The sequence below is a fragment of the Cherax quadricarinatus genome, chromosome 3 (genome assembly GCF_038502225.1).
Source record: "Cherax quadricarinatus isolate ZL_2023a chromosome 3, ASM3850222v1, whole genome shotgun sequence".
Classification (NCBI taxonomy): Eukaryota; Metazoa; Arthropoda; class Malacostraca; order Decapoda; family Parastacidae; genus Cherax; species Cherax quadricarinatus.
In genome coordinates this window covers 43,651,354-43,674,053 of record NC_091294.1, presented here as the reverse complement: position 1 = coordinate 43,674,053, position 22,700 = coordinate 43,651,354, and the positions used below count along the sequence as shown (strand labels likewise).

The 22,700-nt window shown below is 40.1% G+C and overlaps 1 protein-coding gene across 1 annotated transcript in view; it reads right to left on the bottom strand.

The window, feature by feature from the left end:
* The window catches only part of LOC128692835 (disintegrin and metalloproteinase domain-containing protein unc-71), a 740,447-nt gene that overhangs the window by 331,477 nt on the left and 386,270 nt on the right, over positions 1-22,700 (bottom strand). The window contains exons 13-14 of the mRNA XM_070093277.1: positions 6,910-7,068; positions 6,550-6,745 (exon numbers count right to left, since the gene is read on the bottom strand). Of these exons, the coding sequence (XP_069949378.1) occupies positions 6,550-6,745; positions 6,910-7,068 (355 nt within the window). The remainder of the gene's footprint in view (positions 1-6,549; positions 6,746-6,909; positions 7,069-22,700) is intronic.

Below are 22,700 nucleotides of genomic sequence, written 5' to 3'. Positions count from 1 at the left end.
ACATTATTGGCTTACAGACTACTTAATACTAAGGATTTTATCATAGTTGTACAGTAGGATAGTAATTATTTCATAGTTGAACAGTAGATTATTAATTATAAGTGAATTAAATTTGTATAAGACAAAGGATATATTCATATAGTCTAAAATGCTTATTGTGAAAAACAATAGTTCAATTATATTCCTGTCAACAATGGATGAGAGGTTCAAAGTGATTGTTGAAGTTATGATGTGGGAGTACATAGGTGAGTGTATGTGTATTGAATATTTAGCATTTAGTCTAGGGTGATTAAGTGACTTTTGAGAAGAGTCTTAAACTGATTTTCAGACTGGTTACTTTAATATATTCTGGTAATGAATTCTATATTTTAGGGCCCTTTATGTGCATAGAGTTTTTACACAGTGTGATATGGACACGAGGTATATTAAAAAAGAGATCTGTGTCTTGTGTTGTGGTCATGTGTCCTGTTTAAGTTGGTGAGGAGAAGTTTGAGTGGAGGGTTTATATTTGCATGTATTGTTCTGTGTATGTAGTAGGCACATGAATAAGTATGGATGTTCTTAATGGTGAGCAGATTCAGACTTTTGAAAATTGGTGGAGTATGCTGCCTTTTGCTGGGTTGTGAGGGGTTTTAGGTGACTGGATGTTGTTGATCCCCATGCACAAATTCCATATGTAAGATAAGGGTATATGCGTGTATAGTACAGTGCTAGGAGAGCTGATTGTGGAATGTAGTACCTTATCTTTGATAGTATGCCTACAGTCTTGCAGATTTTCTTGGTGATTTGTTGTATGTGTGTCCGGAACTTAAGGCTACTGTCAAGGTGGATACCTAGGAACTTTCCTTCTGTGAGTCTTGTGACTGATGATCCATTTATCGTTATGTTAATCAGATCATTTGCAGCTTTGTTTCCAAACTGAATGAAATAGGTTTTATTGGTATTCAGGGTAAATTTATTAGTCATCATCCAGGCAGATATTTTCTGCAATTCGGCATTGACTGTGTTTGCTAGTATGACTGTGTTTGGGTGGGAAAATACATATGAAGTGTCATCTGCAAATAATATGGGTTTGAGTAGCTGTGATGCATTCGGTAGATCATTGATGTAGATGAGAAAGAGGAGTGGTCCAAGGACGCTTCCTTGTGGGACTCCTACTGTGATTGGTTGGGGAGAAGAGTTTGCATCATTTGCATACACAAATTGAGTTCTGTTACTAAGGTATGATTTTAGGAAACCATACCCCAGCCGGGATTGAACCCGCGGTCAGAGAGTCTCAAAATTCCAGACCGTCGCGTTAGCCACTAGACCAGCTAGCCACAATAAGATTCATCCAACTAGGTATATTTCTACACCATAGGAAGGTTAGCACAGGCACCACTGTGACCACAAATGCAAGTTTTTACAGACGAATCTCCAGCTAGCGTGGCCGTGACGAACTCTAGCTCAAGTCCCCTCACTGCCGTCAACATGACTCACGAAATCGTAATGACACGATTGCAAACAAACCATACCCCGGCCGGGATTGAACCCGCGGTCAGAGAGTCTCAAAACTCCAGACCGTCGCGTTAGCCACTAGACCAGGGGACTTGAGCTAGAGTTCGTCATGGCCATGCTAGCTGGAGATTCGTCTGTAAAAACTTGCATTTGTGGTCACAGTGGTGCCTGTGCTAACCTTCCTATGGTGTAGAAATATACCTAGTTGGATGAATCTTATTGTGGCTAGCTGGTCTAGTGGCTAACGCGACGGTCTGGAGTTTTGAGACTCTCTGACCGCGGGTTCAATCCCGGCCGGGGTATGGTTTGTTTGCAATCGTGTCATTACGATTTCGTAAGTCGGTATGATTTTAGGTAGTTGAGGGAGTGGCCTCTGATACCATAGTGCGTTAATTTGGAGTACAGCAGTTCATGGTCGACTGTATCGAAAGCTTTACGTAAATCAATGAAAATGCCCAGCGGGACTTCTTTCTTTTCGAGTGTGGTATATATTAGTTCTAGCATGTGTATGATAGCATCATTCGTGCTTTTATTATTCCTGAATCCAAACTGACAAGGGTTTAATATGTTGTGTGAGATGAGGTAGGAATAGATCCGTCTATGAATTAATTTTTCAAAGATTTTAGAGAGCAGTGGTAAGTTAGATATTGGTCTATAGTTATTCAAGTCAGCTTGGTCAGCTCCTTTGTGGATTGGAGTGACCCTCACTATTTTGAGGATTGTTGGGAAGGTAGCTGATTCAATGGATTTGTTAAAGAGCGTTGCAATAATTGGTGACAATGCTTGAGAAGCTTTTTTGTACATAAAAGCAGGCAAGCTGTTTATGTGCATGTACACGTTTATGTATACACACTCATCTGAGTTTTCTTTGATTTTATCTTAACAGTTCTAGTTCTTATTGCTTTTCCTTTCATACCCATGGGGAAGTGGAATAAGAATCTTTCCTCCATAAGCTATGTGTGTTGTAAAAGACAGCTAAAATGCCAGGAGCAATGCACTAGTAACCCCTTTTCCCGTATGGTTTACTAAAAAGAAAAAGAAGAAAACCATTAAAGTGGGATGTTTGAATGTGCGTGGATGTGCAAATGATAAGAAAGAGATGACTGTGGATGTTATGAATGAAAAGAAGCTGCATGTCCTGGCTTTAAGTGAAACAAAGCTGAAGGGGGTGGGAGAGTTTCAGTGGGGAGAAATAAATAGGATTAGGTCAGGGGTTTCTAATACAGTTATAGCTAAGGAAGGAGTAGCAATAATGTTGAAGGATAAGTTATGGCAGGAAAAGAGGGACTATAAATGTATAATCTTAAGTTAATTTTAAGCCAGCCCGTAATGCTATGCATAGTATAAGTGGCTTTGGCATGCTGCTCTTATCTGTATTTTTTTTTGTACCTCTGTAAGTGTGCTCAAATTATAAATAAATAAATAAATAAATAAATAAATTCAAGGATTATGTAGAGTAAAATAAGGGTTTGATATGAAAACTGGGTTACAGTAAGTGTTTATGCACCTGGAGAAGAGAGAAGTGTAGAGGTGAGAGAGAGATTTTGGGAAATGTTGAGTGAGTGTGTGGGAAGTTTTGAACCAAGTGACAGAGCACTTGTGGTTGGGGATCTCAATGCTAAAGTGAGTAAAAATGTTGTGGAGGGAGTAGGAGGTAAATCTGGGGTGCCAGGGGTAAATGAAAACTGGGAGCCTTTAGTTGAACTATGTGTAGAAAGAGGTTTGGTGATAAATAATACATATTTTATGAAAAAGAGGATAAACATACAAAATATGATACAGCACGTAATGAAAGTAGTTTGTTAGATTATGTATTGGTGGATAAAAGGTTGATGGATAGGCTTCAGGATGTACATGTTTATAGAGGGGCAATGGATATATATTTTTTTTTTTATTATCACACTGACCGATTCCCACCAAGGCAGGGTGGCCCAAAAAAGAAAAACTTTCACCATCATTCACTCCATCACTGTCTTGCCAGAAGGGTGCTTTACACTACAGTTTTTAAACTGCAACATTAACACCCCTCTTTCAGAGTGCAGGCACTGTACTTTCCATCTCCAGGACTCAAGTCCGGCCTGCCGGTTTCCCTGAACCCCTTCATAAATGGATATATCAGATCGTTATTTAGTTGTAGCTACAGTTAGAGTAAGAGGTAGATGGGACAAAAGGAAAATGGCAAGAGGAAGTAAGAAGGGTGAAAGTTTATAAACTAAGGGAGGAGGAAGTTAGGGTGAGATATAAGCAACTATTGGCTGAAAGGTGGGCTAGTGCAAGTATGGACAGTGAGGGGTTGAAGAGGGATGGGACAGGTTTAAAAATGCAGTGTTAAAAAGTGGGGCAGAAGTTTGTGGCTGTAGAAGGGTGTGTGCAGGGGGAAAGAGGGATTGGTGGAATGATGAAGTAAAGGGTGTGATAAAAGAGAAAAAGGTAGCTTATGAGAGGTTTTTGCAAAGCAGAAGTGATATAAGAAGGGCAGAGTACATGGAGAGTAGAAGAAAGATGAAGAGAGTGGTGAGAGTGCAAAAGAAGAGCAAATGATAGTGGGAGAGGCACTGTCAAGAAATGTTGATGAGAATAAGAAAAAATTTTGGAGATAACAGGTTAAGAAAGGCTAGGGAATGAATGGATTTGTCAGTTAAAAACAAAGTAGGGGAGTTAGTTGATGGGGAGCTAGAGGTATTGGGCAGATGGCAGGAATATTTTGAGGAACTTTTAAATGTCGATGAAGAAATGGAGGCGGTAATTTCATGCACTGGCCAGGGAGGTATAACATCTTTTAGGAGTGAAAAAAAGCAGGATGTGAGTGTGAGGGAAATGCGTGAGGCATTACATAGAATGAAAGGGACTAAAGCAGCTGGAACTGATGGGATGATGACAGAAATGTTAAAAGCAGGAGAAAGGGATATAGTGTTGAAGAGGTTGGTATTTTTGTTTAAGAAATGTATGAAAGAGGGGAAGGTACCTATGGATTGGCAGAGTGCATGTATAGTTCCTTTATATAATCGCAAGGGGGACAAAAGAGAATGCAAAAATTATAGGTTTAATAGTATACCAGGTAAAATGTATGGGAAGAGTGTTTACATTGAAGCATGTATGTGAACAGTATTTAGATAAAGGTAGGGAAGTTTCCACTGCATTTATGGATTTAGAAAAGGCATATGATAGAGTGGACAGGGGGCCAATGTAGCAGATGTTGCAAGTGTATGGAATAGGTAGTAAGTTACTAAATGCTGTAAAGAGTTTTTATGAGGATAGTGAGGCTCAGGTTAGGGTGTGTAGGAGAGAGGAAGATTACTATCATGGTTGCTTAATATATTTATAGATGGGGTTGTAAAAGAAGTAAATGCTAGGGTGTTGGGAAGAGGGGGTGGGATTAAATTATGGGGAATCAAATATAAAAAGGGAATTGACACAGTTACTTTTTGCTGATGAAACTGTGATTTTGTGAGATTCTAAAGAAAAATTGCCAAGGTTAGTGGATGAGTTTGGGAGGGTGTGTAAAGGTAGAAATTTGAAAGTGAATACAGATAAGAGTAAGGTGATGAGGGTATCAAATGGTTTAGATAAAGAAAAATTGGATATCACATTGGAGGGAGGGATTATGGAAGAAGTGAATGTTTTCAGATATTTGGAAGTTTTGTCAGTGGATGGGTCTATGAAGGATGAGGTAAACCATAGAATTGAAGGAAAAAAGTTGAGTGGTGCAGTAAGGTATCTGTGGAGACAAAAAATGTTATCCATGGAGGCAAAGAGGGAAATGTACGAAAGTACAGTGGTACCATCACTCTTATATGGGTGTGAAGCTTGGGTTGTAAATGCTGCAGTGAGGAGGCAGCTGGAGGAAGTGGAGATATCATATTTAAGGGCAATGTGTGTGTAAATATTATGCAGAGAATTCATAATGTGGAAATTAGGAGATGTGGAATTACTGAAAGTATTAGTCAGAGGGCTGAAGAGGGGTTGTTGAGCTAGTTTACCTGGAGAGGATTTCAGGGGTCAAAGCCCCCACTGCCCGGTCTGAGACCAGGTTTCATGGTGGATCAGAGTCTGGTCATTTAGAGAGAATAGAACAAAGTAGAATGACTTGGAGAACATATAAATCTGTAGGGGAAGGAAGATGGGGTAGGGGATGTCCTTGAAAAGGTTGGAGTGAAGGGGTAAAGGAGGTTTTGTGGGCAAGGGGCTTGGTCTTCCACAAGTGTGCATGAGTGTGTTAGATAGGAGTGAATGGAGATGAATGGTTTTTGGGACCTAACAGGCAGTTGGATGGTGAGCATAGTAATATTTTGTGGAGGGAATTAGGGAAACTGGTTAGCCGGACTTGAGTCCTGGAAATGGGAAGTACAATGCCTGCACTTTAAAGTAGGGGTTTGGGATATTGGCAGTTTGGAGGAACATCTAAACTGTTGTATCTGAGCAACTCTGCAAAGACAGTGACTATGTGTGAGTGATGGTGAATGTGTTGAATGATGATGAAAATTTTTTCTTTCTTTTTGGGTTACCCTTCCTCGGTGGAAAATGGCCGACGTGTTAAAAAAAAAACTAAAAGTCAAAGTAACTTATTTCCATTGGGGTCCTTGATGAACGATGGAATTTAAAGATAAATGCCACACAAATGAAACAGGAGAAAGTGAAAACCAACTTCTTGAAGAGTATTAGCTTTGAAATAAAACATTAAAGTTATCAGACACAGAGTGGGGCCGAGTATTCATCACTGACAAAATTGTCACAGGACAATCACATATATAAAACAGTGAGAAACTCCTGTGCATAGCTGGTTTAGTTCTTCCCTTGTATCTACAAATAGGTAATTAAAAATAGCTAATTAATAGAATGATTTTTTTCACAAAAGCAATGGACTACTGGAATGGGATAAAAAGAGGTACCAGTAGTAAACCAGCACTGGAATATTTAAGAAATGATGAACAAGAAGACACACTATGAACATAGTTTTATTTCTGTAATTTTACACACACACATACACAAAAAGAGCTGGAGTTTCTATATTGTTCTCACTCACACAGCAAATAATGATGAAACTATACTCACCATAGCCCCAAATAAGCTCACACTGGTTATTTAGTGTAGGGCAAATACCCTTAAAGCAGTAGCCTTTTCCATTTCCACACTTGTTGCCAGTTTTCTTGTATATATCCATGGGGCAGCTGCCATGAAGTCCATTACAAAATTCTGGAATGTCACATTCAGTTTGTGCTTTACGACACATGTAACCTTTGGGACGTAGCTGTAGGGTGTAGAAATACAAGTGATGTTTTAGTTTCACTTTTACTTTACAGTCATGAAGTCAAACCTATTTTATAATTTCCAGCTTGTGCAAAATTTACAAGTAAAGTAAACTGTATTTTCACATATTTTTCTATAAGGTGAAGTCTGAATACAACATCTTACCCGGCAGTTATCACAGCAGGGACCACTGGCGCACTCTGCCTCCAGCTTAAGACGACATGTGAGGGGGTCACAACAAGGATCATTGAGGTCACACACCTCTCTCTGTCCACAGTCACACTGTTCACCTTCATCTACTCTCCCATTTCCACACTCAAAAGGCTAAGGTATGAAAATATAAACAAAATATATATTATGGAAATATAAATAAATAATTAATAATGTGTAAAAAAAAACCCACAAAGAAAGTGACGCGTGAGGTGGTGAAGTACTTCTGTCATATAAAGGGAATAACAAGAAAAATAAAACACAATCTATCATGATTTCCTTAGTGCAGATTGTTGGTAATAAATGCTACATTATTTTTCACAAAATATCACTCTTGCAGGGCTGAATTAAGTTTTGTAGGGCCCTATGCCCAAATAATAATTCCAGCTCCCTTAAAATCTATAAAAATCATCAAGATTTCCAAAATATTCTTACCATAATCACAAATGGAGCTGAGAAATCCAATACATCAAATAAAATATGGTAGAACAATATAATATCAACTGTTAAAAATACAAAAATAAAATCTGAATGTGATATTCATATCACGTTTTTTTTTTTTTTTTTTTTTAATTTTTTTGGTTTTTACAGCAAGCAGGGCCCCTTATTGGCCAGGACCAAGGAAACTCATGCATCAATTCAGTCCTATTCACTGTGCGACTTTCATGTTTTACTAAATGCATTAACCAAATACTAATGATTAATATGGCCAGTCCTGCTGATGGAGCCTTAAATTTCTTAAAATGTAATGGGTGTGAGGAAGTACCAATCCTGGCCACTTTTTGCTACTTGAAGGTTCTGGCCCTTAAGATACAATTATGTGAAACATGTTCTGTAGAGTAATATGCATTTCATTTCTTACACCATTAGCAATTTTTTCCACTCTACCTTGCTTCCTTTCCCCAAACAGGACCCATGTTTGGAGTTATTCTTTGGCACACACAATATTCCCAATTCACAAATAACCCACACTTAAGAGAGGAAGCTTATAAAGAGGTTTCAGCCCTTCTTGGACCACTGTCAAGTCACACCAAGGAAAACATTATGAGCTTTCTCTCCCAAGTGTGGGTTATTTGTGAATTGTTCCACCGGTGGTATTGTCATTTTATTCATCTTAAATTGACAATGATGGTCTTCACAGTCCCAGTTTTCTCAATAGATGGAAAGTAGCTAGACAGTGGTAGGTAGAATGGTGTAGACAATCTTCGACATGTTGCTTGCCTCATTCAATAAGATTTGCTGCATGCAAAGGCTGTCTTATTTTCATTGGACTTTCTCCTGTACTTGTATTGAAGTAATGCACATAGTGACAGCCTTAATGTGAAATATATCATGGATGACAAATTGATGAATGAAGAATGATAAAAGTGCTAATAATGACAGAAGCAGGAAATCATAAAAAATTGTGACATAGGTACTAAATGACATAACCTGTCAAGTAATAATATGACAACAAAATGCTATAGAGCAAGTGTATCTAGCTAAAAAATCTGAAAAACTAAAAAAAATACAGAATCTGAATGATTAATGCAGAACAGAATAATATGGTAGTAAATGATGCATGACAACATAAAGAGGGGAAACAAAGTCATAAGAAAAAAAAAATAGTAATCTTAATACTTTCAGTGCATAAATCATAAAAAAAGAAATTGAAAACTCCTGTTCACAGCATAAATCATTTATGTTATAGAAGAGAAAATACATTTAACATAACCCACCATTTTCTCCAACCCCTCTTACCCCCCCAAATCACATTTTTGGGGACTAAAATTTTTTCCCTTTCAGTGCAGAAATTACATTTTTGTCAAGAAAGCCATTCTGGCAGAAAGAGAGAAAAACTATTCTCATATTGGTGCTTCCAGATCATCCAATTCTAGTTCGTATATGCATTTTATAAAATAAATAATGTAAGATATGGAGATATAGTTTTGGAGTGGTTGGTGCTTTTATTTAATAAATGTATGGAAGAGGGTAAGGTACCTAGGGACTGGTAGAGAGCATGCATAGTTCCTTTGTATAAATGCAAAGAGGACAAAAAAAAAAAAAGTCCAAAAAATTACAGGGAAATAAGTCTGTTGAGTATACCTGGTAAAGTGTATGGTAGAGTTATTATTGAAAGAATTAAGAGTGAGATGGAGATAAACGATGAAGATTTTTTTTTTTTAACACACTGGCTGTCTCCCACCAAGGTAGGGTGACCCAAAACACTTCACTATCATTCACTCTATCACTATCTTACCAGAGGTGTGCGACAGTACAGTTCAGATGCTCCTCCAAACTGCAAATAGCCTGACCCCTCCTTCAAAAAGGAACTGTACCTCCCACCTCTAGTACTCAAGTTTGGCTAAATGGTTTCCTTTAATTCCTTCACAAACCATTACCTTGCTTACACCCCCAACAGCCCATAAAGTGAGTGGAGGCAAATAGTTTTTGCCTCCACTCACTCCTATTTAACATGCTCACACATGTCTACTGGATTTCCAAGCCCTTTGCACACAAAACCTCCTTTACCCCCTCCCTCCAACCTCTCCTAGTACAACCTTCATTACAGATTTTTACACCCTCCAAGTCACCCTATTTTATCCAATCCATTTTAAATATCCAAACCACCTCAACAACCCTTCCTCAGCCCTCTGGATAATACTTTTGGTAACCCTGCACCTTCTCCTAAATCTCCAAATTACAAATTCTCTGCATAATATTTACACCACACATTGCCCTCAGACACATCTCCACTGCCTCCAACTTCCTCTTTGCTGCAACATTCACAACCCATGTTTCACACCCATATAAGAGCGTTGGTACCATTACACTCTCTTACATTCCTTTTCTGCTTCCATGGATAACGTTCTTTGTCTCTACAGATGCCTCACTGCACCACCCACCCTTTTTACCTCATCAACTATGGTTCACCTTGCCTTTCATATACTCATCTGCCGGCAATTCCACTCCCAAATATCTGAACACCTTCAGATATCCAGTCTTTCATTACCTAAATTTGTTATCCTCATCACTTTGCTCTTTTTTATGTTCACTTTTAATTTAAATTCTTCTGATTCTCCCAAAAGCACAGAGTCATTGGTGTAAAGCAACTGTGACAAATCCCACTTTGTATTTGATTCTGCATATTCTGAACCCACACCTCTCCCCCAAAACCCCAGCATTCACTTCTATTACAACCCCATTTTATGTTAAACAACCATGAATGCATACTCACTGCCAATCCCAAGGTATCTTCCCCTCTTTCATACATAAATCGAACAAAAGTACCAATTACTCCAAAATTATATTTCCATCTACTATTAACATTTCTGTCTTGATCCCATCAATCCCAGCTGGTTTACTCCTTTCCATTCTACTCACAGCCTCACACACCTCATCCACACTCATATCTGGCCCTTCCTTACTCCTAAAGAATGTTATACCTTCCTGGTCAACATTTAACATCTTCGCAAAATATTCCTGCTATCTTCTCCATACCTCTAACTCTTCATCTAATAACTCCCCTCTCTCTTCTATTTTAAATAGTCATATCCATTCATTCCCTAGACTTTCTCTATCCTGATAATCTCACTCCAAAAGTTTTTCATATTCTCAGCAAAACCTGTTGACAGCACCTCATCTACTCTCTCATTTGCTTTTCTTTTACACTCCCTACTACTCTCTTAATCTCTCTTTTACTCTCCATATATTCCACCCTCCTTTTATCACTTTTGCTTTCTAAAATCTCTCATATGCTAATTTTTTCTCTCTCTTACCTCTCCCTTTACCTCATCATTCCACTGACTGCTCCACTTCCCTCCTGCACTCACCCTTCTATATCCACAAATGTCTACTGTACACTCTAATGTTACATTCTTAAATCTACCCCATACCTCTTCAACTTCATTACCCATACTCTCACTAACTCATTTTTCTTCCAATAATTGCATTTTGAGTGTGTGGGGAGTTTTGAACCAAGTGTGAGAGTACTTGTGGTTGGGGATTTCAATGCTAAAGTGGGTAAAAATGTTGTGGAGGGAGTAGTAGGTAAATTTGGGGTGCCAGAGGTAAATGAAAATGGGGAGCCTTTAATTGAGCTATGTGTAGAAAGAGGTATGGTAATAAGTAATACATATTTTATGAAAAAGAGGATAAATAAATATACAAGGTGATATACAGCACGTAATGAAAGTAGTTTGTTAGACTATATATTGGTGGATAAAAGGTAGATGGGTAGGCCTCAGGATGTACATGGTTATAGAAGGGCAACTGATATATTGGGTCATTATTTAGTTGTAGCTACAGTTAGAGTAAGAGGTAGATGGGACCAAAGGAAAATGGCAACAACAAGTAAGAGAGAAGTGAAAGTGTATAAACAGAGGGAGGAAGAAGTTTGGGTGAGATATAAGCAACTATTGGCAGAAAGGTGGGCTAGTGCAAGTATGAATAGTGGGGGGTTGAAGAGGGTTGGAAAAATTTAAAAAATGCAGTATTAGAATGTGGGGCAGAAATTTGTGGCTATAGGAGGGTGGGTGCAGGAGGAAAGAGGAGTGATTGGTGGAATGATGAAGAAAGGGTGTCATAAAAGAGAAAAAGGTAGCTTATGAGAGGTTTTTACACAGCAGAAGTGTTATAAGAAGGGCAGAGTATATGGAGAGTAAAAAAAAGGTGAAGAGAGTGGTGAGAGAGTGTAAAAGGAGAGCAGATGATAGAGTGGGAAAGGCACTTTCAAGAAATTCTGATGAAAATAAGAAAAAATTTTGAAGTGAGATAAACAAGTTAAGAAAGCCTAGGGAATGAATGGACTTGTCAGTTAAAAACAAGAGTAGGGGAGTTAGAAGATGGGGAGATGGAGGTTTTGGGTAGATGGCGGGAATATTTTGAGGAACTTTTAAATGTCGACGAAGAAAGGGAGGCGGTAATTTCATGCACTGGCCAGGGAGGTATATCATCTTTTAGGAGTGAAGAAGAGCAGGATGTGAGTGTGGGGGAGATGCGTGAGGCATTACATAGAATATAAGGGGGTAAAGCAGCTGGCACTGATGGGATCATGACAGAAATGTTAAAAGCAGGGGGGGATACAGTGTTGGAGTGGTTGGTATTTTTGTTTAATAAATGTATGAAAGAGGGGAAGATACCTAGGAATTTCCATAGAGCATGAATAATTCCTTTATATAAAGGGAAGGGGGACAAAAGAGATTGTAAAAATTATAGAGGAATAAGTTTACTGAGTATACCAGGGAAAGTGTATGGTAGGGTTATTGTTGAAAGAATTAGAGGCAAGACAGAATGTAGGATTGCGAATGAGCAAGGAGGGAGGTTTTCGAGTGGGTAGGGGATGTGTAGATCAAGTGTTTACATTGAAGCATGTATGTGAACAGTATTTAGATAAAGGTAGGGAAGTTTTCATTGCATTTATGGATTTAGAAAAGGCATATGATAGAGTGGATAGGGAAGAAATGTGGCAGATGTTGCAAGTATATGGAAGAGGTAGTAAGTTGCTAAATGCTGTAAAGAGTTTCTATGAGGATAGTGAGGCTCAGGTTAGGGTGTGTAGAAGAGAGGGAGACTATTTCCTGGTAAAAGTAGGTCTTAGACAGGGATGTGTAATGTCACCATGATTGTTTAATATATTTATAGATGGGATTGTAAAAGAAGTAAATGCAAGGCTGTTCGGGAGAGGGGTGGGATTAAATTATGGGGAATCAAATACAAAATAGGAATTGACACAGTTACTTTTTGCTGATGATACTGTGCTTATGGGTGATTCTAAAGAAAAGTTGCAATGGTTAGTGGACGAGTTTGGGAGGGTGTGTAAAGGTAGAAAGCTCAAAGTGAGCATAGAAAAGAGTAAGGTGATGAGGGTATCAAATAATTTAGATAAAGAAAAATTGGATATCAAATTGGAGAGGAGGAGAATAGAAGAAGTGAATGTTTTCAGATATTTGGGAGTTGACGTGTCAGTGGATGGATTTATGAAGGATGAGGTTAACCATAGAATTGATGAAGGAAAAAAGACGAGTGGTGCGCTGAGGTATATGTGGAGACAAAAAACATTATCTATGGAGGCAAAGAAGGGAATGTATGAAAGTATAGTGGTACCAACACTCTTATATGGGTGTTAAGCTTGGGTTGTAAATGCTGCAGTGAAGAGCCAGTTGAAGGCGGTGGATATGTCCTGTCTAATAAGGGCAATGTGAGGTGTAAATATTATGCAGAGAATTCAAAGTGTGGAAATTAGTCAGAGGGCTGAAGAGGGGTTGCTGAGGTGGTTTGGTCATTTAGAGAGAATGGATCAAAGTAGAATGACATGGAGAGCGTATAAATCTATAGGGGAAGGAAGGAGGGGTAGGGGTCGTCCTCGAAAAGGTTGGAGGGAGGGGGGGGTAAAGGAGGTTTTCTGGGCGAGGGGATTGGACTTCCAGCAAGCATGCGTGAGCGTGTTAGGAGTAAATGGAGACAAATGGTATTTGGGACCTGACAAGCTGTTGGATTGTGAGCAGGGAAATATTTAGTGAAGGGATTCAAGGAAACCGGTTATTTTCATATAGCCGGACTTGAGTACTGGAAATGGGAAGTACAATGCCTGCACTTTAAAGGAGGGGCTGGGATAATGGTAGATTGGAGGGATATGTTGTATATCTTTATACATATGTGCTTCTAAACTGTTGTGTTCTGGGCACCTCTGCAAAAACAGTGACTATGTATGAGTGAGGTGAAAGTGTTGAATGATGATGAAAGTATTTTCTTTTTGGGGAGTTTCTTTCTTTTTGGGTCACCCTGCCTCAGTAGGAGATGGCCGATTTGTTGAAAAAAAAAAAATCTTACCCTAACTACAATTCTCCTTTTACCCCATCTACCTCTTACTCTATCTTTAGCTACAAATCAATAATAATCTGAAATATCTTTAAAGTCTTGTTGCATGCAAAATATTTTTTTTTTTATTATCACACCGGCCGATTCCCACCAAGGCAGGGTGGCCCGAAAAAGAAAAACTTTCACCATCATTCACTCCATCACTGTCTTGCCAGAAGGGTGCTTTACACTACAGTTTTTAAACTGCAACATTAACACCCCTCCTTCAGAGTGCAGGCACTGTACTTCCCATCTCCAGGACTCAAGTCCGGCCTGCCGGTTTCCCTGAATCCCTTCATAAATGTTACTTTGCTCACACTCCAACAGCACGTCAAGTATTAAAAACCATTTGTCTCCATTCACTCCTATCAAACACGCTCACGCATGCCTGCTGGAAGTCCAAGCCCCTCGCACACAAAACCTCCTTTACCCCCTCCCTCCAACCCTTCCTAGGCCGACCCCTACCCCGCCTTCCTTCCACTACAGACTGATACACTCTTGAAGTCATTCTGTTTCGCTCCATTCTCTCTACATGTCCGAACCACCTCAACAACCCTTCCTCAGCCCTCTGGACAACAGTTTTGGTAATCCCGCACCTCCTCCTAACTTCCAAACTACGAATTCTCTGCATTATATTCACACCACACATTGCCCTCAGACATGACATCTCCACTGCCTCCAGCCTTCTCCTCGCTGCAACATTCATCACCCACGCTTCACACCCATATAAGAGCGTTGGTAAAACTATACTCTCATACATTCCCCTCTTTGCCTCCAAGGACAAAGTTCTTTGTCTCCACAGACTCCTAAGTGCACCACTCACTCTTTTTCCCTCATCAATTCTATGATTCACCTCATCTTTCATAGACCCATCCGCTGACACGTCCACTCCCAAATATCTGAATACGTTCACCTCCTCCATACTCTCTCCCTCCAATCTGATATTCAATCTTTCATCACCTAATCTTTTTGTTATCCTCATAACCTTACTCTTTCCTGTATTCACCTTTAATTTTCTTCTTTTGCACACCCTACCAAATTCATCCACCAATCTCTGCAACTTCTCTTCAGAATCTCCCAAGAGCACAGTGTCATCAGCAAAGAGCAGCTGTGACAACTCCCACTTTGTGTGTGATTCTTTATCTTTTAACTCCACGCCTCTTGCCAAGACCCTCGCATTTACTTCTCTTACAACCCCATCTATAAATATATTAAACAACCACGGTGACATCACACATCCTTGTCTAAGGCCTACTTTTACTGGGAAAAAATTCCCCTCTTTCCTACATACTCTAACTTGAGCCTCACTATCCTCGTAAAAACTCTTCACTGCTTTCAGTAACCTACCTCCTACACCATACACTTGCAACATCTGCCACATTGCCCCCCTATCCACCCTGTCATACGCCTTTTCCAAATCCATAAATGCCACAAAGACCTCTTTAGCCTTATCTAAATACTGTTCACTTATATGTTTCACTGTAAACACCTGGTCCACACACCCCCTACCTTTCCTAAAGCCTCCTTGTTCATCTGCTATCCTATTCTCCGTCTTACTCTTAATTCTTTCAATTATAACTCTACCATACACTTTACCAGGTACACTCAACAGACTTATCCCCCTATAATTTTTGCACTCTCTTTTATCCCCTTTGCCTTTATACAAAGGAACTATGCATGCTCTCTGCCAATCCCTAGGTACCTTACCCTCTTCCATACATTTATTAAATAATTGCACCAACCACTCCAAAACTATATCCCCACCTGCTTTTAACATTTCTATCTTTATCCCATCAATCCCGGCTGCCTTACCCCCTTTCATTTTACCTACTGCCTCACGAACTTCCCCCACACTCACAACTGACTCTTCCTCACTCCTACAAGATGTTATTCCTCCTTGCCCTATACACGAAATCACAGCTTCCCTATCTTCATCAACATTTAACAATTCCTCAAAATATTCCTTCCATCTTCCCAATACCTCTAACTCTCCATTTAATAACTCTCCTCTCCTATTTTTAACTGACAAATCCATTTGTTCTCTAGGCTTTCTTAACTTGTTAATCTCACTCCAAAACTTTTTCTTATTTTCAACAAAATTTGTTGATAACATCTCACCCACTCTCTCATTTGCTCTCTTTTTACATTGCTTCACCACTCTCTTAACTTCTCTCTTTTTCTCCATATACTCTTCCCTCCTTGCATCACTTCTACTTTGTAAAAACTTCTCATATGCTAACTTTTTCTCCCTTACTACTCTCTTTACATCATCATTCCACCAATCGCTCCTCTTCCCTCCTGCACCCACTTTCCTGTAACCACAAACTTCTGCTGAACACTCTAACACTACATTTTTAAACCTACCCCATACCTCTTCGACCCCATTGCCTATGCTCTCATTAGCCCATCTATCCTCCAATAGCTGTTTATATCTTACCCTAACTGCCTCCTCTTTTAGTTTATAAACCTTTACCTCTCTCTTCCCTGATGCTTCTATTCTCCTTGTATCCCATCTACCTTTTACTCTCAGTGTAGCTACAACTAGAAAGTGATCTGATATATCTGTGGCCCCTCTATAAACATGTACATCCTGAAGTCTACTCAACAGTCTTTTATCTACCAATACATAATCCAACAAACTACTGTCATTTCGCCCTACATCATATCGTGTATACTTATTTATCCTCTTTTTCTTAAAATATGTATTACCTATAACTAAACCCCTTTCTATACAAAGTTCAATCAAAGGGCTCCCATTATCATTTACACCTGGCACCCCAAACTTACCTACCACACCCTCTCTAAAAGTTTCTCCTACTTTAGCATTCAAGTCCCCTACCACAATTACTCTCTCACTTGGTTCAAGGCTCCTATACATTCACTTAACATCTCCCAAAATCTCTCTCTCTCCTCTGCATTCCTCTCTTCTCCAGGTGCATACACGCTTATTATGACCCACTTCTCGCATCCAACCTTTACTTTAATCCACATAATTCTTGAATTTACACATTCATATTCTCTTTTCTCCTTCCATAACTGATCATTTAACATTACTGCTACCCCTTCCTTTGCTCTAACTCTCTCAGATACTCCAGATTTAATCCCATTTATTTCCCCCCACTGAAACTCTCCTACCCCCTTCAGCTTTGTTTCGCTTAGGGCCAGGACATCCAACTTCTTTTCATTCATAACATCAGCAATCATCTGTTTCTTGTCATCCGCACTACATCCACGCACATTTAAGCAACCCAGTTTTATAAAGTTTTTCTTCTTCTCTTTTTTAGTAATTGTATACAGGAGAAGGGGTTACTAGCCCATTGCTCCCGGCATTTTAGTCGCCTCATACGACACGCATGGCTTACGGAGGAAAGATTCTTTTCCACTTCCCCATGGACAATAGAAGAAATAAAAAGAACAAGAGCTATTTAGAAAAAGGAGAAAAACCTAGATGTATGTATATATATATATATGCATGTGCGTGTCTATGAAGTGTGACCAAAGTGTAAGTAGGAGTAGCAAGATATCCCTGTTATCTTAGCGTGTTTATGAGACAGAGGGAATGCTCATGAATCATCACTGCATTTATATCTATGTTACATTTTAGTAGTTTGTGGCATGCAAAGAGTACGTAACCTTTATTTGGCGCATGTACACACCCTCATTTACAGGATATCTCCCCCAACCAGCAAACCAGGTGACTGAGAGTTGACGATGGGGCCCCGTCGTTCAACTAGTACCCAGGTTCCAGCCAGTAAGAAGATGGTTTTGGCAATCGCAGAGGTTATGTGGGTACCACTCTCCTGTCTGCCCTTGTCATTCCCATTCTAGAGCTGGTTGAAGCACGGTCTGCTCTCTAGTGGCTTCTATTCTGCCTTGCTTACCGTGGAGTGCACTAATACCTATCACTGTACATAGTGTATGTAGTGTACATACTGCTGTTCTAAACCGGTGAAGGATAATATAAGTCAAAAGTTTTCTGCTGTGTTTACTTTGCTCTCTTTACACCCAGGATAACAGGCCATTTGGACTCCTGGGCTGTAATATGGGGGCCTGTCCAGGAGCTGGAGCTGGACTTGGAGAGAGGGTTGAGCCTATATTAAGGCTGGTAGCAGGAACATTGTGCAGCTTGCTTTCTGGCATTGCATTAGCTTTGCCAACGCTTTACAAACTTTGCGTGTCAGTTGCTTTGCTATGGTCAGCCTTGCTATTGTGTGATCGTTCAACAGCTCGCTACTAGCTTGTTCGGTGTGCTCACTTCGCTACGGTCAATCTTGTAGAACAGTGTGTATCTTGCTGTCTGGCACTGCATTCAGCTTTGCCAACGCTTTACAAATTTTGTGTGTCAGTTGCTTTGCTATGGTCAGCCTTGCTATTGTGTGATCGTTCAACAGCTCGCTACTAGCCTGTTCGGTGTGAAGATTTTGCAGTCAGCTTTGCTATTGTGTATCCACCTTGTATGCGTATTCTGCAATCGTACTGTGCATAGCTAAGCGTGTTCTGCAAATAACGTGTTATGTTGGGGTATTCTGCAATCGTACTGTGCATAGCAAATAACTTATACATTGTGGTATGCCACCTAGACAAGTCAGACGTCTGGTGTCGGCATACACGTACTTTGTTTAACCTACCTAAATTGTCCCTACAGCGTTGTTGGCAAATTGCTCGTTCCATTGGTATTAATTACAAACACTCTCACAGCTGCGCAACTGCGTTTACTGATCACTGACAAACTTCGAGAAGAAGAGATGGCACATCAGACTTCTCCCTCTACGGGAGCTAGGGAAAAAACTCCTATGTTCTCGCAGGAGGAAGATGATATATCAACAGAGCAAAATCGTCAGTATAGTGCAGCAGGGTTGTCTCAAGGTGAATCAACGGCGTTGGCACTTGAGCTGGCAAAAATCAATCTTGAGCAGACTAGGGAACAGAGAGCATTTGCAAAAGAAGAATTTGATAGGGAAAAAGAAAGGAGGCAGTTTTTGCATTCTGTAAATGACTTTAGTTTACAGAAAGCAGTACAGATTGTTCCCCACTTCAATGAGGCCGAACAAGAACAATTTTTCGAAGCTTTTGAAAATCAGGCTCGAGCCTTGAGGTGGCTGGAACAGCACTGGGCATCGTTGGTTCACACAGCATTGTTTGGTAAGGCACAGGAATTTATGTCAGTGTTAAATGACACTGATTTTTCCGATTATAAAGTAGTGAAGACCACAGTGTAGGGAGCATATACTTGTATCCCAGCTAAGTATCGGAAGTTTTTTAAGTTAGGCAGATGACAGCTTGGTCAATCCCTGGTTGATTTTGTGCGACAGCAGACCGTGCTTCAACCAGCTCTAGAATGGGAATGACAAGGGCAGACAGGAGAGTGGTACCCACATAACCTCTGCGATTGCCAAAACCATCTTCTCATTGGCTGGAACTTGGTACTGGTTGAACGTCGGGGCCCCATCGTCAACCCTCAGTCACCTGGTTCGCTGGTTGGGGGAGATAGCTTGTAAATGAGGGTGTGTACATGCTCCGAATAAAGGTTACATACTCTTTGCATGCCACAATCTCATTTTGCCAATCGATGTTATTCTTAGCTGCTATAAAGTTGTTAACTGCTGTCTCGTTATGTAGTCTGAAGGTTACTTTAGTAATGTCTTGTGGTAGTTTGCCCAGATTAGTGATGAGAAAGGTTGGGTAGTGGTCTGTAATGTTGTCTGTGATTATGCCTGATTTTAAAGGGGATATGGTGTTTGTCCAGATGTGGTCTATTAAGGAGATGCTTGACTCGGAGATTCTTGTAGGTTTAGATATTGCTGGTAGCAACAGGCAGTTACTCATTGTGTTTGTGAATTTGGTTACTTGTGGGTCCTGGTCGTGTAGTATGTTTATGTTGAAATCACCTGTTAGTAGTAGGTGGTCTTTATTCATGTGTGCATCTGTAAACTGGGATGCTTAAATGTGCGTGGATGTAGTGCGGATGACAAGAAACAGATGATTGCTGATGTTATGAATGAAAAGAAGTTGGATGTCCTGGCCCTAAGCGAAACAAAGCTGAAGGGGGTAGGAGAGTTTCAGTGGGGGGAAATAAATGGGATTAAATCTGGAGTATCTGAGAGAGTTAGAGCAAAGGAAGGGGTAGCAGTAATGTTAAATGATCAGTTATGGAAGGAGAAAAGAGAATATGAATGTGTAAATTCAAGAATTATGTGGATTAAAGTAAAGGTTGGATGCGAGAAGTGGGTCATAATAAGCGTGTATGCACCTGGAGAAGAGAGGAATGCAGAGGAGAGAGAGAGATTTTGGGAGATGTTAAGTGAATGTATAGGAGCCTTTGAACCAAGTGAGAGAGTAATTGTGGTAGGGGACTTGAATGCTAAAGTAGGAGAAACTTTTAGAGAGGGTGTGGTAGGTAAGTTTGGGGTGCCAGGTGTAAATGATAATGGGAGCCCTTTGATTGAACTTTGTATAGAAAGGGGTTTAGTTATAGGTAATACATATTTTAAGAAAAAGAGGATAAATAAGTATACACGATATGATGTAGGGCGAAATGACAGTAGTTTGTTGGATTATGTATTGGTAGATAAAAGACTGTTGAGTAGACTTCAGGATGTACATGTTTATAGAGGGGCCACAGATATATCAGATCACTTTCTAGTTGTAGCTACACTGAGAGTAAAAGGTAGATGGGATACAAGGAGAATAGAAGCATCAGGGAAGAGAGAGGTGAAGGTTTATAAACTAAAAGAGGAGGCAGTTAGGGTAAGATATAAACAGCTATTGGAGGATAGATGGGCTAATGAGAGCATAGGCAATGGGGTCGAAGAGGTATGGGGTAGGTTTAAAAATGTAGTGTTAGAGTGTTCAGCAGAAGTTTGTGGTTACAGGAAAGTGGGTGCAGGAGGGAAGAGGAGCGATTGGTGGAATGATGATGTAAAGAGAGTAGTAAGGGAGAAAAAGTTAGCATATGAGAAGTTTTTACAAAGTAGAAGTGATGCAAGGAGGGAAGAGTATATGGAGAAAAAGAGAGAAGTTAAGAGAGTGGTGAAGCAATGTAAAAAGAGAGCAAATGAGAGAGTGGGTGAGATGTTATCAACAAATTTTGTTGAAAATAAGAAAAAGTTTTGGAGTGAGATTAACAAGTTAAGAAAGCCTAGAGAACAAATGGATTTGTCAGTTAAAAATAGGAGAGGAGAGTTATTAAATGGAGAGTTAGAGGTATTGGGAAGATGGAAGGAATATTTTGAGGAATTGTTAAATGTTGATGAAGATAGGGAAGCTGTGATTTCGTGTATAGGGCAAGGAGGAATAACATCTTGTAGGAGTGAGGAAGAGCCAGTTGTGAGTGTGGGGGAAGTTCGTGAGGCAGTAGGTAAAATGAAAGGGGGTAAGGCAGCCGGGATTGATGGGATAAAGATAGAAATGTTAAAAGCAGGTGGGGATATAGTTTTGGAGTGGTTGGTGCAATTATTTAATAAATGTATGGAAGAGGGTAAGGTACCTAGGGATTGGCAGAGAGCATGCATAGTTCCTTTGTATAAAGGCAAAGGGGATAAAAGAGAGTGCAAAAATTATAGGGGGATAAGTCTGTTGAGTGTACCTGGTAAAGTGTATGGTAGAGTTATAATTGAAAGAATTAAGAGTAAGACGGAGAATAGGATAGCAGATGAACAAGGAGGCTTTAGGAAAGGTAGGGGGTGTGTGGACCAGGTGTTTACAGTGAAACATATAAGTGAACAGTATTTAGATAAGGCTAAAGAGGTCTTTGTGGCATTTATGGATTTGGAAAAGGCGTATGACAGGGTGGATAGGGGGGCAATGTGGCAGATGTTGCAAGTGTATGGTGTAGGAGGTAGGTTACTGAAAGCAGTGAAGAGTTTTTACGAGGATAGTGAGGCTCAAGTTAGAGTATGTAGGAAAGAGGGAAATTTTTTTCCAGTAAAAGTAGGCCTTAGACAAGGATGTGTGATGTCACCGTGGTTGTTTAATATATTTATAGATGGGGTTGTAAGAGAAGTAAATGCGAGGGTCTTGGCAAGAGGCGTGGAGTTAAAAGATAAAGAATCACACACAAAGTGGGAGTTGTCACAGCTGCTCTTTGCTGATGACACTGTGCTCTTGGGAGATTCTGAAGAGAAGTTGCAGAGATTGGTGGATGAATTTGGTAGGGTGTGCAAAAGAAGAAAATTAAAGGTGAATACAGGAAAGAGTAAGGTTATGAGGATAACAAAAAGATTAGGTGATGAAAGATTGAATATCAGATTGGAGGGAGAGAGTATGGAGGAGGTGAACGTATTCAGATATTTGGGAGTGGACGTGTCAGCGGATGGGTCTATGAAAGATGAGGTGAATCATAGAATTGATGAGGGAAAAAGAGTGAGTGGTGCACTTAGGAGTCTGTGGAGACAAAGAACTTTGTCCTTGGAGGCAAAGAGGGGAATGTATGAGAGTATAGTTTTACCAACGCTCTTATATGGGTGTGAAGCGTGGGTGATGAATGTTGCAGCGAGGAGAAGGCTGGAGGCAGTGGAGATGTCATGTCTGAGGGCAATGTGTGGTGTGAATATAATGCAGAGAATTCGTAGTTTGGAAGTTAGGAGGAGGTGCGGGATTACCAAAACTGTTGTCCAGAGGGCTGAGGAAGGGTTGTTGAGGTGGTTCGGACATGTAGAGAGAATGGAGCGAAACAGAATGACTTCAAGAGTGTATCAGTCTGTAGTGGAAGGAAGGCGGGGTAGGGGTCGGCCTAGGAAGGGTTGGAGGGAGGGGGTAAAGGAGGTTTTGTGTGCGAGGGGCTTGGACTTCCAGCAGGCATGCGTGAGCGTGTTTGATAGGAGTGAATGGAGACAAATGGTTTTTAATACTTGACGTGCTGTTGGAGTGTGAGCAAAGTAACATTTATGAAGGGATTCAGGGAAACCGGC